At 36.0% G+C, this 16,756-nt stretch overlaps 2 protein-coding genes across 6 annotated transcripts; one reads left to right on the plus strand and one right to left on the minus strand.

Moving 5' to 3' along the window:
- The first annotated feature begins 412 nt into the window (after positions 1-412).
- Positions 413-5,226, plus strand: LOC125874648 (ubiquitin carboxyl-terminal hydrolase 3-like). The gene is made up of 6 exons (XM_049555628.1): positions 413-759; positions 1,235-1,351; positions 2,213-2,311; positions 3,434-3,616; positions 4,136-4,317; positions 4,388-5,226. The coding sequence occupies exons 1-6, from the start codon at positions 643-645 to the stop codon at positions 4,788-4,790; spliced, it is 1,101 nt and encodes a 366-aa protein (XP_049411585.1). The 5' UTR covers positions 413-642; the 3' UTR covers positions 4,791-5,226.
- Positions 5,227-5,802: 576 nt separating this feature from the next.
- Positions 5,803-16,545, minus strand: LOC125866307 (calmodulin-binding transcription activator 2). 5 transcript variants are annotated; one of them, XM_049546650.1, is made up of 14 exons: positions 16,375-16,545; positions 14,870-14,989; positions 14,066-14,181; positions 13,848-13,936; positions 13,383-13,425; positions 13,013-13,190; positions 12,749-12,871; positions 12,503-12,628; positions 12,371-12,429; positions 10,463-11,002; positions 9,474-10,165; positions 7,792-8,371; positions 7,165-7,488; positions 5,803-6,117 (listed from the first exon to the last, which is right to left on the minus strand). In XM_049546650.1, exons 1-14 carry the CDS (start codon positions 16,412-16,414, stop codon positions 5,998-6,000), a joined length of 3,150 nt encoding a protein of 1,049 aa, XP_049402607.1. In that variant the 5' UTR covers positions 16,415-16,545; the 3' UTR covers positions 5,803-5,997. The 5 variants fall into 5 exon arrangements, with proteins under 5 accessions (XP_049402607.1, XP_049402631.1, XP_049402622.1 ...); XM_049546674.1 differs by having other exon boundaries at positions 10,463-10,951; positions 16,375-16,539; XM_049546665.1 differs by having other exon boundaries at positions 10,463-10,975; positions 16,375-16,539.
- Between the last annotated feature and the right edge of the window lie 211 nt (positions 16,546-16,756).

Consider the following 16,756-nt stretch of genomic DNA (forward strand, 5'->3'; position numbering starts at 1 on the left):
CAAGGGTATTCCCGTCATTTCCTTCCTTAAAAGAGCTCCTACCAACACTACCAAACCTATCAAAAATGGCCACGTACGGCTAATTAATATTTCTTTCTTTTAGCGCTTTTTTCATCTCATACTATATAAGTGGTGGTTCCCTTGGACTACCAAGGGTATTCCCGTCATTTCCTTCCTTAAAAGAGCTCCTACCAACACTACCAAACCTATCAAAAATGGCCACGTAGGGCTAATTAATATTTCTTTCTTTTAGCACTTTTTTTTTGCTCTCAAATGCTACCAAACCAATCAAAAATGGCCACGTAGGGCTAATTAATATTTCTTTATTTTCACACTTTTTTTTGCTCTCAAATATTGCCCGTGCCTTGCACGGCCACCCTTATCTAGTAGTTACTAGAAGCATAAGGTTGGGTCAAAGGTGGAGAGAGAAAATAGAGCCCAGATGGCACCGCCTCTATAAGCACGCCTTTGAGATGAATGACACATTCAGCCCAAACACAATCCAAAATTCAATGTCACCTCCATTTCTTCCTCTATAAATAGTCTTACCCAATTTGTGAGTGATGAAGATTTACTGAATTTGAAGACCGAAAGAATCATAAAAGCAGAATAGAGGAGTACTGGTATTTGGTTGATGGTCTCATGGGTGCAACGGGTTCCAAGCTCGAGAAAGCCCTCGGAGACCAGTTTCCCGAAGGTGAACGATACTTTGGTCTCGAAAATTTCGGCAACACTTGTTATTGCAACAGCGTCTTGCAGGTTTAATACTCTTTTCCATACTTTCTTCTTCTTTAATCTTGGGATTCTTGATTCTTTTCTTTTTTCATTTGATGGGCGTTGTGGGTCAAAATAATTTTAATTCATAAAATCTGGGTTTAGCTGAGATTTCTACAATAACGATGATCCCCACCTAGTTGGACTTATTTCATTCCGATGGTTTTAATAATTTAAAAGATGAATTCGTTTAGTTTGGATTCCTAGCTAGTTAAAGATGGAGGTTATCTAGTTGTGTTGCTGTTTCTATTAGATCGATTTACCCTTTTTTTATGCGGATTATTTAGATGCTTAGTTTTGCAATTTGATGTTTTGATTAGTATTTCAAAGATGAAATTCGTCCTTAGGTAAATCAAAGTCCAGTACACTCGTGAGTCGTGCGTAATACGACACTTCATTTGAGCAGTGATTGTTGCATCCGATGTGATTATTGATTGTTCCTTTATCTCTTTTGATACAGGCCTTATACTTTTGTGTCCCCTTCCGCGAGCAACTGCTAGAGTATTATGCAAATAATAAAAGTCCTCCAGAAGCTGAGGAGAATCTCTTAACTTGTTTGGCTGAATTGTTTTCACAGGTAGCAGATTCAATCTGAATGTGTGGGCTTTCTATCTAATGAATGGTGTTTTGAATGTTTGAGTATTCTGCTACGTTGAACGTGAATTTAATAATTCTCAGTAATGTAATTACCTTACTTGATAAAAGTAATTCTAGAAAAACGTTTGGTGTCCTCCATGTGGCATGCTTAATTGAGGAATTTGGCAAGTCTAGCCTTAAATGCTATAGCTATCTCTGTGTCATTCAATCGAGAAAGTGTAAAAGGATGATAAATAAGCAGAAGAACTCCGACAATTGTCGACTTAATTCCAATCAAGTGCTAGTTCAGTATGTTCAGCAAGCATATTCCAAAATTGTCTTATTTTGGTCAGAGGAAATTCAATTGAGTGAGGACATTAGCATAAGATTTTTACTTTTCTCAATTGAGAAGGCAAAAACACTATTATTGGCTGAGCTAGGATGATGGTGCTTGTTTAACTGATGAGTCGAACCAAATTCCAAAGTTCTAGGTAAGTAAGAAAACAAAGACAACATGATAGCGTAAGAAATATATAAGAACTTCAAACTTTCTCTTCCAAACTCCCGTCCTTGAACTTTTATTTCTCTCTCTCTTGGTTATGTTGCTATATAGAAGAGTTTTAGCTAATTCAGACCTGAAAATGAGGATGTGCTGTTAATCGGTTTTGCCATAACTAGGAATTTTTTACCTTCAACCAGGCAGTCTCTTCTTTGGTGTGTACGAGTTAAATTTTCTGTTGAACAATGATTATTCAAGAGTTTTCATCAGGAAACAAAATTTCTACAATGAAAATAGCATTTGTTTTAATCTATGCTCGTTGAGAATTGTAGGCACATAAATCTGGTTGTTTTTATCGTGCAGATAAGTTCACAGAAGAAGAAAACAGGTGTTATAGCTCCAAGGCGCTTTGTACAAAGAGTCAGGAAGCAAAATGAACTTTTCCGAGGTTACATGCATCAGGTACGTGCTTTTCTATACATTTATGTATGCTTGCTATTTGGTGGAAACCATTCAACGTCTAATGCAAGAATCATTTTTTTGTTAGATCATGAAGGAACAAGTCACTTCTTGATCAGTTTTTCTAACCATGACGTTCTTGTAGGCTTCAAGCGAATCTTGAATGAGCCATCACTATCTTTTAAGATAACTTCACAGTGGTGACCTATAGCAAGAGACCTGTTTAAAAGAAAATAAGAAGAATGAAAGAAGGATTATCTGAAACAAGAAAGAGAATACCCTAAAAATTTCCAAACTGGGAGATGTGCCATGCTCACTTTTACTTTAGATGCATAATTAGTCCTAAGATCAGTTTAAAATGAGAAACCTCTCATACGTTTCGTTGATTAAAAATAAAAAGAGAAACATCTTATATCGATCCTAAGTTCATTTATGTGCTTTATAGAAGTCATGAACCATTTGAGTTACATTGATGTTATACTGCATCTATCATTTAGCCCGGAGCATCTTCAAGCTTCTGTGACCTGTATTCCTTTATAGAATGTATTTTCTTGTGGGTTACGTGCTTAGTGTTTTTAAACTGGTTTCACGACAGGGTAGAGAAGTTTTTACCTTCCTGCTTACCCAAATTGTGCTTTACCTGCTGAAACCACGCCATATCTTTATTGTTAAGTTATTACATTCTTTATCTGATCATTTATATAGAGGTGGAAAACAAGCTTCACTAGGGTTTTATGTGTGGGTGGTTGCTAGAGGAGAAGAACAAATATGAGGATGAAAGAGAAGAGTTAGTGTCACGATGCTTGTGTGCCTAATGGCACGGGTAATGATAACGAGGAGGAGAAGAAAGATATAGTTAGGAAGGAACTTAGTTGTAAGTCCTATGTTACCGTTGATGGTTAGAGATATCAGTTAAAATTACGGAGGGGTAAGTTAACATTCTTTTTAACGCTGAAGGGTTTTACTACTATGAAAAATGGTTTAGGCAGCAAAGTGTTCAATCATTCTGATGATACGATTTCTACTCCATTGCTATCCAGAATCATTAGGACAATTACATACAAAATCAATTCCTACTTTATCTAGGTTTTAATAAAGTTGATTTTTGGTCATGCTTTTTCTCAGGATGCCCATGAGTTTTTGAACTTCTTGTTGAATGAACTCGTTGATATCTTGGAGAAAGAGTCACACGCAGCAAAAAGTTTAGCAGCAAGTTCTCCTGAAAAAGTCTCAAATGGAACATGTAATGGTCATGCGAATGGCGTTAAGAAGGAGCCGCTTGTTACCTGGGTGCACAAAAATTTTCAGGTAAATTATCTAACTTTGTTTAGGATTTTATCCTTCTTTTTGTCTATATATAATTTGAGGATGTCAGTTTTAGCATCTGCATTGCAGCTTCACAGGAGGTAGTGAATGGAGAAATCAAGGATCTCTCTTAAATTTCTGTCAATAAACTTCTTTTATACTTCTATTTGAAAGGAAAAAAGTCATGGTTTGTTCCATGTTGGGTATTTTTGGATTTGTATCTCAGAGGAGGTGCTTGGAGCAGGACTAGGAGGAAAATGTGAAGTTCTCTAAAAATTCTATCAGTGAAATGTGTACGTACTGTTTGAAAAGATTAGAGTCAAGGTCCTATATTGGTCTTCTGAATTTCTATCTGATGCTCATGGATTCTATCAGTAGACAAATTCATATATGTTTAAATTATAGGTGCTTGCTTCACTCCACTTGTGATGCAAATTTTGGATCCTAGGACTTCGCAAATGGTGTACTACTATCTAGAGATAGTGGCTGCTTAACTGATTTCCTTTTTTATATGAAATGCAGGGTATATTAACCAATGAAACAAGATGTTTGAGGTGTGAGACAGTCACAGCTAGGGATGAGACATTTTTTGATTTGAGCCTTGATATTGAACAAAACAGTTCAATTACAAGCTGCCTAAAAAATTTCAGTTCTACAGAGACCCTCAATGCAGAGGACAAATTTTTCTGTGACAAGTGTTGTAGGTAAGTGCCTTCACCTTTACCTTTTTAAACAATTATGGTGGAGAAATTTACTTTCTTTTTGTGAATTCAGCTTGCAAGAAGCACAAAAACGGATGAAGATAAAGAAACCTCCACACATCCTGGTCATTCATTTGAAGCGCTTCAAGTATATGGAACAACTAGGTCGATACAAAAAATTGTCTTACCGCGTTGTGTTTCCTCTGGAGCTAAAACTCAGCAACACCACTGAAAACACAGATTCTGAGTATTCTCTATTTGCTGTTGTGGTTCATGTCGGAAGTGGGCCAAACCATGGGCATTATGTTAGTCTTGTGAAAAGCCACAACCACTGGTTGTTCTTTGATGATGAGAACGCGGAGATCATTGATGAGTCTGCTGTTCAGACCTTTTTTGGCTCAGCTCAAGAGTACTCCAGCAATACAGATCATGGCTATATCCTCTTTTATGAGAGCCTTGCAGCAAGCAAGAGCTGAAAATAGTACTCACATGTTGAGACCTAACTATTGCGTATGTGTCTGCTCAACTTTTGTCGTGTTTAGCTTTCATGGTTCATTGGACCGGCTTAACGAATGTTTACGAGTTCAGTGTTCAACACACAAGGGGTTGCAAGTGTTTTGACTTGTTTTAACAATAAAGAGATGTAAATCTTGGTATAGAAACTTTAATGAGATGTTGATACTGTATTACTAGCTATGTAACTGCATCAACTTCCAGTGAACTCCATTGGCAGAACCCGGAAAGCAGGAATAAGTCAAGTTTCTCCTTTGTGTAATTTCAATCTGAAAAACACTGCTTCAGTGTTGTTTTGTTTTGACTTAATTATTCCTTTTCTTTCTTACAACAATGCCTGTATAGAGTTAATCTAACACACTTCTCTTCTACTCTAATTATCGATTCTTTCTTCTCGTACTATGCTAGTATAAAGTGAATTAAACACACTTCTCTTTGATTCTAATAAGTTTTTATTATTTTCCTTTTTTTTACAACCATGCGTGTTTAAAGTTAATGTAACACGTTTTCCTTCGATTCTATTACTTGATTCGTGTTTTTAATATCATGTGAACCCACTTGGCTCTTATCTATGCTGACCATCTTAGATGAAAGTTTTCATAAACTTCTCAACTCCAGTAGAAACTAGAAAGTGTAACTGGATTGCTTGATAAGCTATGAACTGAAAATCTTCTGTATAACACAAGATGCATTTCCAACACTTCATCGTACGTATGCTGAAGGATATTTTTCTCGAAACCATGCCAACAATCAGATATTCGACGACCAGTTCTCTAAATATGTAAATGGGGTGACCTTATTATCAACATTCTGACCTTACAAAATTGGTGCGATACTAAATGTAGCAGATAAATACAAAGCTATTGCTGCAGCAGACCTGCGGCTAGAATCTCTAAAAAGTTTTAACACTTGGCACTCGCTAAAATTGTATAAATTGATAGAAATGGCAAACTTTCCAGAAATGAAAATTGACTGGGAAATAGAAACTTTGGTGAATATTGATGGCTGCACATATTAGCATTTCTTTTATGTTTACAATAATTATAAGAATCTAGAGCAAATTGAGTTTCCCCTCAAGTAACTTCATGGTGCAGAATTAGTTACTACGTTCTATGTATATACAATGAATCAACTATTAATTGGCTAATCAAGGCAAAAAAACAAGAAGCTTTATTCAAATGCTATAGACATGAAAGTATCATCATCCAACAGACTATCAACATCAAACAACTCCTCTTCAGGGTAGATGATATCTTCTGGGATCTCTGGGATTTGAATTGGACCATCCTGCTGGAAGTGAAGAAAAAAAAGAAAGGTGTAAAGAAAAAGCAAATGACACCAAAAGCTAATCAAAGATACGAGTCCAGTTAGGCAGCTGAAATTTAGATTCAACATAACATGGGCCAAAGGTCATCATCAAGATCAAGGTACATCCAACAACTATAACCCAATAGAATTTGCCTGTCATTTCCTAGACTCTACAGTTGTAACAAGATAAATGGTGACAAATTCACATTCAGATGCATAATTGAGGATTCACACATGTTCAGTTTAATGATATCAATAATTTGAAATAATCAACCCACCAAACTACAGTCAGAAAGTCAAGGTACACTAATCCAACTATGTAACTAACAAAAACATCTCTCTGCAACACAGATCTGTCATACACAAATTTATCTGCTTTCATATTCAGCAAGTGTCATAAGAGGATATCTAAGGCTAAGACTTCGTTTTTTGATGAAGTAAATAGATTTCATTAAAGAGAATCAGGTTGATGCCATCAGCAAAAGTGTAACAGAGCGTTAGCTCCAGTACAAAGTCCTAAGGTAGAGTCAAAGAGCCAACAAAATCCAGAAAAGTATCAACGTTATTTACAGGAGACAAATATTCCAACTAATCAAGTTAACTAGGCAGCTAGCTTTTAAAAGAGTGATTCGAAATTGCATTCATAGTTGCATTTGGTCATGAAAAATTAACCAGGCCAGAATGACTAATGAAACTCAACGAGTAAAGAAGTATCAACCTAAAAACAGATTAAGACACTCCACAACGAGATTAGCATCCTATTTTACTTTTTTCATCTACTTTTCTCCGGAAGCAGCCCTTTTCCAAGTTTTTGCCCTACAAAAGCTCAGTCAACTTTTGATCTAGCAACCTAGATTTAACCCATAATTCATGTTTTGCAACTCGAGAGCAAACCCATAGATAAACTCATTAAGTAGATGCATAAATGTGCATGCCAGGCATGGGTAAAAGAGCAGTTGTTATTTTAATAATACTTGAAAATAGAAATCATATTGCAACACACTTTCTTGGATACATTCATTGTTATACCTTCACTTCACGAAGTCCTTCAGCAGCAGTAAGCAGCCTACGATATTGAGCACGACCCTCAGGATATTGAGTCATGGACTTCACCCTAGCAAGGGCTTTTTGCATCCTGACTTCAGTCTGTTTTCTTCCTTCCTTCAGAAAATCATAATCATCTTCTGGCAATGAGTCCTCTTGTGTGCTTGGCTTATTCATGACCGTCTCTGATCTAAATCCCCTCAAACCACTTCTTTTACGTCTCCACCTCAGTATCACTTTCTCTAGAATTCCTACCGACCAGATAATTGGCTTATATTTCTTCCTCACTTGATGCCCCCTTATATGAGCCTTCACAAAGAACAGTAAAATGTCAGCATAAAGAAAGAATATGACTACAGATGTTGAGCTATATAAAAAGGGGAACTTTAAAACAATAGGTCAAACATAACGAATTGGCTGAAGGACAAGGACCCATAAATGAAAATATGATTAGCACAGCTTCCATAGCGACACACCCTGGCTCGTGAATAAATTTTTGCATGTGGAAGTTGGTAAAACAACTTAAAGGCAAGATACTCCGCATCAACAAAAACATATGTAACTAGACGCCAAGTGTATAACAATACTCGTTATCTGAAAGAAGCAATGCACCTGAATTTTAACAATTTTTTGTCGAATTAAAAGGAACTCTTTTCTCTTATTCCAGCCACGGAACTTTTTCTGGATTTGAATGGCAGCTGCATGAGCTATACCATTGTTTTTCCCCAACTTATAAGCTCTAGAAGCTACAATAGAAATAGCATTCTCATCAGATGATAACTCATTGTCACACTGCTCAATAATTTGCTTCCTCTGAAATGACTGAACCCTGAAAATTTGATGTATCCGAGCAGCTGCTTGAGTAGCATTGCGTATAGCAGCCAGAGAATCCTTGAGTGAAAGTAAATCTGGCACATCATTTTCAGTAGTTGAAACAGCCACACGCTCTGTAACTGTTTCTCCAACTTTTGCTTCACAAACTTCTGAAGCAAGTTCTTCCTTTGCATCAGTCACAGTAAGCTTAGAAAGGTGAGCAGTCAAAGAAGATTCAGCAAGGAATCCAGATATTCCCTTGTGTCCATTGGCAGATGCCAAATCAGCAGGGGTTCTACCCAAAGGAAATTCAGCAGATGGGTCTGTCAAAGCTCCAGGAGATGCACCTAAAGAGACAAGACTAACAACAGTCTTCTCCCTGCAAGATAAAAACCCATTAGCAAGCTGCTCGTTCCAATGGACTTTGAATGATGATTGCACTACGTAATAAGATTACTAATGTCAATGGGGATAAAATGAAAGTAAAAATGACTAAGTCTTTAGACTTGAATTTGCTTCCAGCTTTTTTATCTGTCAATAGCAGAGATAGAATAGATCCTTGTGACTTTCTCTTCTCTACAGCTATATCAGAATGTATTGAAGAGAATCAGTTTTGATTGACATGCCATCAGCCCACCAGTAATCACAAAGCTCTCCATACTACATCTATATGTATGACTGTTTATGCATGTAATAAGATGGAACATTCACCCAAGGGTGTGGCCTGAGACCATGGGGTCTCAAGTTCAAATCCCAGAAAATAAAAAATGTAACAATATGGAATGTGAAATTTTTGGTTCGAACCAACAACTACAATGATATGAAGCTTGCGCATGTAAACAGAAGAGTAGAAATCCCCATTGATAACTGAATGCAAGCGAGGCTGGACCTAGACTCGCGTATGTAAGTGAAAATCTCTTATATGTGAATCTCAGATTCTCAATGAAGCTGGATATCATATCTTATGAACTAATGAAACATTATAAAAGCATTACTCCCATAAGGTGAAATAAGCCAGAAGTAAGGGTAGGATGTACCAAAAGTTTAGCAAAATATTTAGCGCATGAAACTTTTGTTAAGAGCCAAGTGATATTGAATCCCATTGTAATACCTTGGAGATTTTATGTTAATGCTAGCTGGCCCAACATTATCTGGTAAAAAGCTGTCTGTACATTGCTTGGGATTAGTACAAACAAAAGGAAACGAGGGACTATTGATGTTCGCTTTAATTGTTTAACATAGCTTTTTTAATTCTTTTTTTGCGTGTTTGAACACTAAGATAACAACAATAACAAATCCAACAGTGCTTGGATCTCAACAGAGTTTAGGCAATTTCTATCGGCTATTGGTGTCTTTTTCTTAAATAAAGAAAATCAGTCATGAATCCTAAAAGAGAAGTCACAGGACAGTAAGAATGGGCCACCGACTTGTTAAGTGAAGCATAAATGCAGAAATGATAAATCAGTCTATGAAGTATTTACCTTCCATAGAATGCGGCCCAATGAAGTGCAGTCCATCCATTCATGTCACGAAAATCTACACTTACCCCTGATGCTAAAATTGGCTTGAAGGCCCAATCATAACCAAGTGCAGCTACCAAATGAAGTACACCTTGGCCTTCACCATCAAGAAGAGTTCGCCCTCTGACATCATCAGTAACTTGGTGAACCAGCCATGCATAAAAATTCTGTTTCAGCTTTCTTTCAAAATATAGATCCTCTTTCACCCTGCATTGGGATGTATCACAGTATGATGCTCTCTCTATTATCTGCTGATTCTCTTCCTCCATCATAGAGATGATTTTATTAACTGTACTTTGTTTCTCCTTAGAATCCTCCATGCTATCAGAACTGTGACAACTACTAACTGGTCCCAACAACAATAAATTTTCAATTCGTTCAAGGAGATGCTTCTCAGTCATAGAAACATCGGCAGCACCAACTTCCTGATAAGGTCCAAATCTGTATTCAAATTCTCTGACTTCACTACAAGCCAATCTATTAGAACATGTCACGTAAAAAGGGAGTATTCCTGGTTTGTGTGGGGGAGCATGACAACGAAGCACCCCATCTGCTAAAACCTCTGCAGGAACCTCTACTTCCCCAAACATACATGACCACTTGTATGCTACCAGGTCGCCTTCACTCTTAAGAAATCTTCCAGTAATCAATACCTGCTTTGTGTATCAAAAATCAGACAACTTTAAAATTTCATCTAATATCTTTCAGCAAGTATTAGCTAAAATAGTGAGATTATGCACAATCTAGGCTATAGAATAATTAGTTGCATGATTGTGGAAAGCTTGCTGCCAATCAACCAGTCTGCAGCAAGGTCAAGAAAGGTAATTGCATTTGATAGAAAAAGCAGACACTAACTCATGAAACTACTGCAAATAGAGATTTCAGACAACAGGCGATGCAAGCAGTGCATCTAGCACTCAAGCTAGAGAACATAAAAGCCAAATGCTTACTTTCGTTTCCAAGTTTGAATAAGCCCAATTAGGTGAAAAATCAATGATGCTGAAAACCTGCTCCTGGGAGAGTGAGAGATTCAGTGAATCTGAATCCACATGCAACTGGCTTGGCAGACAGGAACCATCTTCCTCAGTATCTATAACATTCCATGACATTTGATTACTTGGCTGCATATGCAACTCCTCAACATCCTCAAGCTCTTTTGCAACCCATCGGGAGAAGCTGTCAACTTTTTTCAGGCCTTCTTCCATTTTTACACTGCTCAAATGAGGCTGTTTGATCATAGAATAGTCTCCAAGCTCTAGCATATCCATAGAACTCTCTTGATTGATGCCACCTTGAACTTCCACATGTGACTTCAGAAATTGAAGATTCAATTGTGTTAGTTGCTCTTCTTGCTCATCAGGGCACAAGTATGATAGCCCCTTAACGGTAAGTAGATCCGAAGGTAGTCCCAAATCATAGCTCGAATCTGCAATCAAATCCTGATTGACATTTTGTCCATGAAACTGCAACGGAGATTGTCCAAAAGAATACTGATAAAATAAAGCAAGGTTCAGCACATAAGCATTCAAGAACAAGGAAGCCTCGTATAGAAAAGGATGAAATCCAAGGCCAAAGAGGAGAGGATAAAATAAATTTATCTCCAAATTTTGACTCTAAGTAAAAGACTGGAGTCACAGAGACACATGCACATGAATACATCCTTAAATTGTCTGACAAGGTATTTATTTGCCGCAAGAAAAGGAAAATAGAGAATCTTCGTTAAAAAAATTTAATTAAAAAGTGGATGTATAAGAATCTTGGAAAGTTTCTTCTAGTTTTTAAACAACTTTCACATATAGCAAACAAAAAAATCATATTTGTATATTATAGCAAAGTTTGCATAATTGCGCTCCATAGCAAACATATATATGTATAATTCGCTATACATATACAATTGAAAGCTATGTCTATTTCGCTATACATATATACAAAAGAAGCAATTGTATAATTCGTTGGCTCCTCTTCAGATTTCTATAATTTCACTGACAGACCATTTGTATAAATTGTTGTTAGCCTCTCGTTTGTATAAATCGTTGACAAAAATATTTGTATATCAAAAATCGCTCTCTCTTTCACTTTATACAAACATAAATTATACATTATATTTGTATAATCTGTGTTTGTATAAAACGAGAAAGAGAGAAAGGCAAAAGAGAACTGGGGAATATTTGTATTGTATAATTATAAGTGTATAAGACGAATATATATGTATTTGCATGTGTATATACAATTTTCTTTCGCTTTATACAAATATAAATTATACATTATACAAACATAAATTTTACATTATATTGTATAATCTGTGTTTGAATTAAACGAGAAAGAGAGAAAGGTAAAAGAGAATTGGGCAAGGGAATATTTTTATTGTATAATTATAAGTGTATAAGACGAATATATATGTATTTGCATGTGTATATACAATTTTCTCTCGCTTTATACAAACAGAAATGCAATTTATACAATTCTGTTGTATAAAGCGAGAGAGGTGAGCACAGAGGGAGCGAGTGAGAAAGGGAGAGTGGCGAGAGAGAATTTGAAGGGAGAGAGGCGACTGGCAAACGTTTGCTAGGGGGCGCAACTAAATCAAACAGTAGCTACTCCATTTATTTTAGATTATAAGTTTGTCATTCTGTACAATTATTTTAAAATTACAAGTGCTTACTAGATACAGATTTAAAGACCTAAGAGTTGACTGGAGAAGCCAGCAAATATGTAACAACGGAGCAACTCTCCAAAAGAGAAGCTCAAGAGAATTAGAATGAGGATAGTTATTGGTTTTGTACTTGGAACAGTTGAACCAGTAATGTTGATCAAGAATATAATGTAATTTTGTAAGAAAATGGACCATAATAGCTTACCTGCCAATTTCCATGGACGAACAAATTGTTCTTGAAATCATCTTGGCATACCATCTCACCTGCAAAAAACTTGGTTAAAGCCCTAGTTCATTTCTCAAAATGATCCGGAAAAGTTCTAAAGTGATTCAGTACCATTTGAACAATGCTGAGAAAGTGGTTCCTGAGATCCCAAATCAATGGTTCTTTGAGGACCAGATTCAAAATTACCAAGATCACACTTTCCAGCTCCATCTATACCAGGAAGTGGTGTATACTCCACTGCGATAATAGCTACAATTTCTTAGGCATAAAATCAACAATAAAGAATCTGAAACGGTCTTAAGAAACCATAGCAATGGAAAAATGCAATAACATTGCATAGAATCTTAGTAAAGGCACCTGAAGATTGAGGTGAACCATATGAACTACTGATGGTATCCCTATTCTCCACCAGATGACTGTCCATTCCAGATGCTCGGTCTGGATATGAATGAAATCTAGAACACGCTTGGTGACTATCTTCTGCATTAAATTGATTTCAGTATGAGAACTCTAACGACAGCTTTAGCACTCGGCACAAACAACTACGTAAATCAAGTATAGTAAAAAAATTATACAACACAGCTGAAGAAACCACATTAAACCAACTGCAAAGAACATTACCTGATTCAGCTTCTTCATGTGCTTCTGTTAAAGTGCTTGCTAGACTTGTTGAATCAGCATTTGCTGAAGCTAGTTTCTTGTGTCTCGTAAGAAAACAATCGGACAATGAGCAGTCATTCAGATAGTTTGGGTGAGCTGATTTAGTGCTTCTGATGCTACTGACATTCACCTTGTTACCCTGTCAAGGAGAAATAACAAAGAATAATAATAGTAATAATAAACATAATAAGAAGAATGCAGAAGATCATGCACAAACTGCACTTTCACATCTAACTTTGAGAAAGTAATTTGATTTGATCCCTCGTGAACATGTAACAATTAACCAAACTGATTCACGACCTAATAAGGAAAGAAAATGGTAGAGTCTAACCTTGACTTCCAAATAGTGGACAAAAACTATGTGCATGAGATCCCTGCACCATATCAAGTGAGAAGAAAGAACTTTTAGAGCAGAGGTGGTTAGAGATGAAGAACACACAGAAGGAAAATAAACAAGAATGTGCAAATAGTTTAATCCATAAATTAATCTATATCTTTTTGTAGGACTAGTAGACAGAATGAGTAATATGTTCATTATAAACTCTTATATAATCACTTAAATTACTATACTCATATGAAATAGACAGAGTACTTTTACTCTAATCTACTTTTGCTTAATACCACTTGTATGAAGGTATTTTAACCAATCAATAAGTACTATTGTTTCTTATTTTGAGCTTCTAGTTTTGTCATGAGAAGTAAATCGACACAAAAGTAAAGACGAGGTCCAAAAGAAATGCAAAATAAATAAGGAGGAGCTTCCACAATGATGCCACACTATATGGTCCATACTCACTGTTCAAGCATCCAATAACTACGCCTTTGAAAATTATCATCTTCTTCTCCATGGGCATAGTAGCAGTGTAGCACATCAATACTTCCAACCTGCAGAAGGATTTTACAACAAAAAGGATGAAGCATATGAAAAAGTTCATTAGCTTAAGCTCACAAAAACTAGACTCTTCAAGCCAAGCTAAGTAAATGGTACACTTATGCCAAACTATCAACACCTACCTTCAGCTTCTCATGAGCTTCTTTCACTGTCTTCCCATCCTTCTTCTTCCTCCAATTATGCCCATCCTTCCTAAAGTATCTTAGTACCTTCCTATCGAAAAGGAAAACAGAGCCACCTGAAGAGCAAAAAACACATTAAGAACAAACATCTAAACATGAATAGAGGAAAAATCAAATCATTAGCTTTTCCTTTTTAGGGAATAAAAGTATCTGCAACAGACTGCTCCAATCATCAACAGTCAATTCAGGTCTCTAGTCTCACAGGGTGGATAATGTATATTCTTCCAGTCACTTCCAAACAAAATCTACATGGTATATGGAAATAATCTCAGGTGATCTTCTAGTTCCTTACTTAGATGAGAGTTTTGCAGGACAACGTAGGACCATAGAAAAATATTTATAAAGAGCAAGCAATCAGGGTCTCAAGGAGCAAGCTGAAAACTAATAAAATGTAAAGACAATATTATTAGATCGAGAAGCAGCATGCTAGTAAATGAAATCATTTCATTTACAACTACTATAAAAGAAACTTATTCAGTCCTCATACAGAAGGAAATTGCTGCTTTGTCTAAACTCAAATACCCTATAATTTAGCTTAAATAGAGACTGTAAGTCTTACAACTAGAATACTCAATTGATGCTATGGCATACATGCAAAAACTTTACAAACTCCATCAAAACCAAGGATCCAGAAAGTTTTCTTTTGTAGAGTGTCTGTTAGGATATGCTAAGTGGCATAGCTTCTCTGAAGTAAAAAAAATATAAAAAGTTTCAAAATAGATGGATAAAATGAAGAAGACATACTGACTGGTCTGAATGGAGCCTCTGGGGTTAAATGGAACTTTCTGTGGTTCCGCAGGATTTCACAAATCTCAGCGGGTCTCAGCCAACGATGCTGCACTTCTGATAATATCTGTGTTATGTCTGCAACTCAAAATCAACAAATAAACATATTATGTTTTCAAAGATGCAATCGTTAAACTTCGGAAAGAAGTTTTATAGCAAGTCAGGCAACATAATAAACCTCAGTGAAGTACCTTTAATTCAAAACATTCAAATGTAAAATCAGACAAGCCTATGGACCAACATTTGAAACGGTCTTGCCAATGCCTTATACATTGTATATGCTTAATAATTGTTAGTCTGTTTTTTGAAAAAAATAGACCATGCAAAAGAGACTCCGGCCTCTAGTACACTAAAGGAAAACAACATGAATGAACAAATCAAGACAAAATACTAACAAGGTATTACAAAGCATACTGAAAAAGGAAACATAACTACAATAAAAAAGGTTTCTCTTGTGTGTAATTATGTGGGTAATTATCTTGCATATTTATGGAACCATTGGCAATTAGATTAAAACACTCTAGTTGGTTCCACTATGGCAAGAGTATTTTGCAAAAGGTTAACAATTAGCTAGTGTAATCTTCACTTAAAGTTCTTGTTTGGAACGGTAGACTTACTCTATAACTCTTATCAACAGAAAGAACATCTTAAATTGAAGACATATATATATAAGAAGAATTATGCCTCTTTTAAATAACTTTCCCTTATTTACCCTCAAGTAGTGGGTATCGACTTCTACATGTTTTTGCCCTTATTATGCATATTTCTTTTTCTTAGCATGCAGTTATCCTTTAGTTGCAGAGACGAGATTGGAATTTTGAAAAACACATCAACCTTCATCACTTGCTTTGGTTTGATGCGTTTGATCGTAGGTTCTTTCCTTGTATTCTTTTTATTCAAGTTAATTTATGGACTGATAATCAATATTTTGAAAGTTTGATTAATTTTTAGATGATCAATTCTGATTATTTTTTAGTCAATTATTATTGATTAACATTTTAAGATAAAGCAATTCTATGTACATTCCCACTTATTTTATGTTTTCTTGATTCTTGATATTTCTACAACTTCTATGAAATTTTATCCTTTTTTTTTATATATTAATTCATATAATATTAAAGATTCACGGACTTACTCCCAGTGCCCAAAGATTCACGGACTTACGCCAGGGAAAACATTTCCATGCAAACCAAATTGGTTCAGAACTAACAACAACTAGCTAATTCCCCAATAATCTATGAAATTTAATTAATTGTAAATTCAATCAATTAAAAAAAACATCACACATGTCAGTACATCCTCTCCGTTCTGCATTTGGGTTCAAAGTTCAATCAACGTGGACTAAGTTTATACCAGTGACCTATAGTCATCTAATTCTTAAAGCATAGAGAAAAAAATCGGAGAACTGCAAGATTAACAAGCGATTAGGTGACCGGAAAGAGGAAGGCACAAATTAACTTTACCTAATCGAAATCCAGGAGGATCTGATCCACAATCCTCCATTGATGATGACTTGATCAGAAGACCGATGCGAGCTTCAGAGTATAGAGAGAAGATGAATGTGAATGAAAAATGAGAACCGAGAATGTTTGGTGTGAATATGATGGATTAGATTTGAATATTGCGGATTTTTACAACTCAATTAATTAATTTAAGACTTGAGAGGGCTCGTCAAGTCAAGTAAAGTGGTGGGACATGTCAAGATCCAATTATATGCTGACATGTGTCACATGTAATAAGAGTCTGAGGCACTCAAGTAGCAACATGACTTGTTGACGCGTGGCCCAAATAGAGAACCGTCCGGTTCTCCACTTTCAGTTTCTTCCGGTTCACTGCTTTTTTCCG

The sequence above is a fragment of the Solanum stenotomum genome, chromosome 1 (assembly GCF_019186545.1).
Source record: "Solanum stenotomum isolate F172 chromosome 1, ASM1918654v1, whole genome shotgun sequence".
In the NCBI taxonomy this organism is placed as follows: Eukaryota; Viridiplantae; Streptophyta; class Magnoliopsida; order Solanales; family Solanaceae; genus Solanum; species Solanum stenotomum.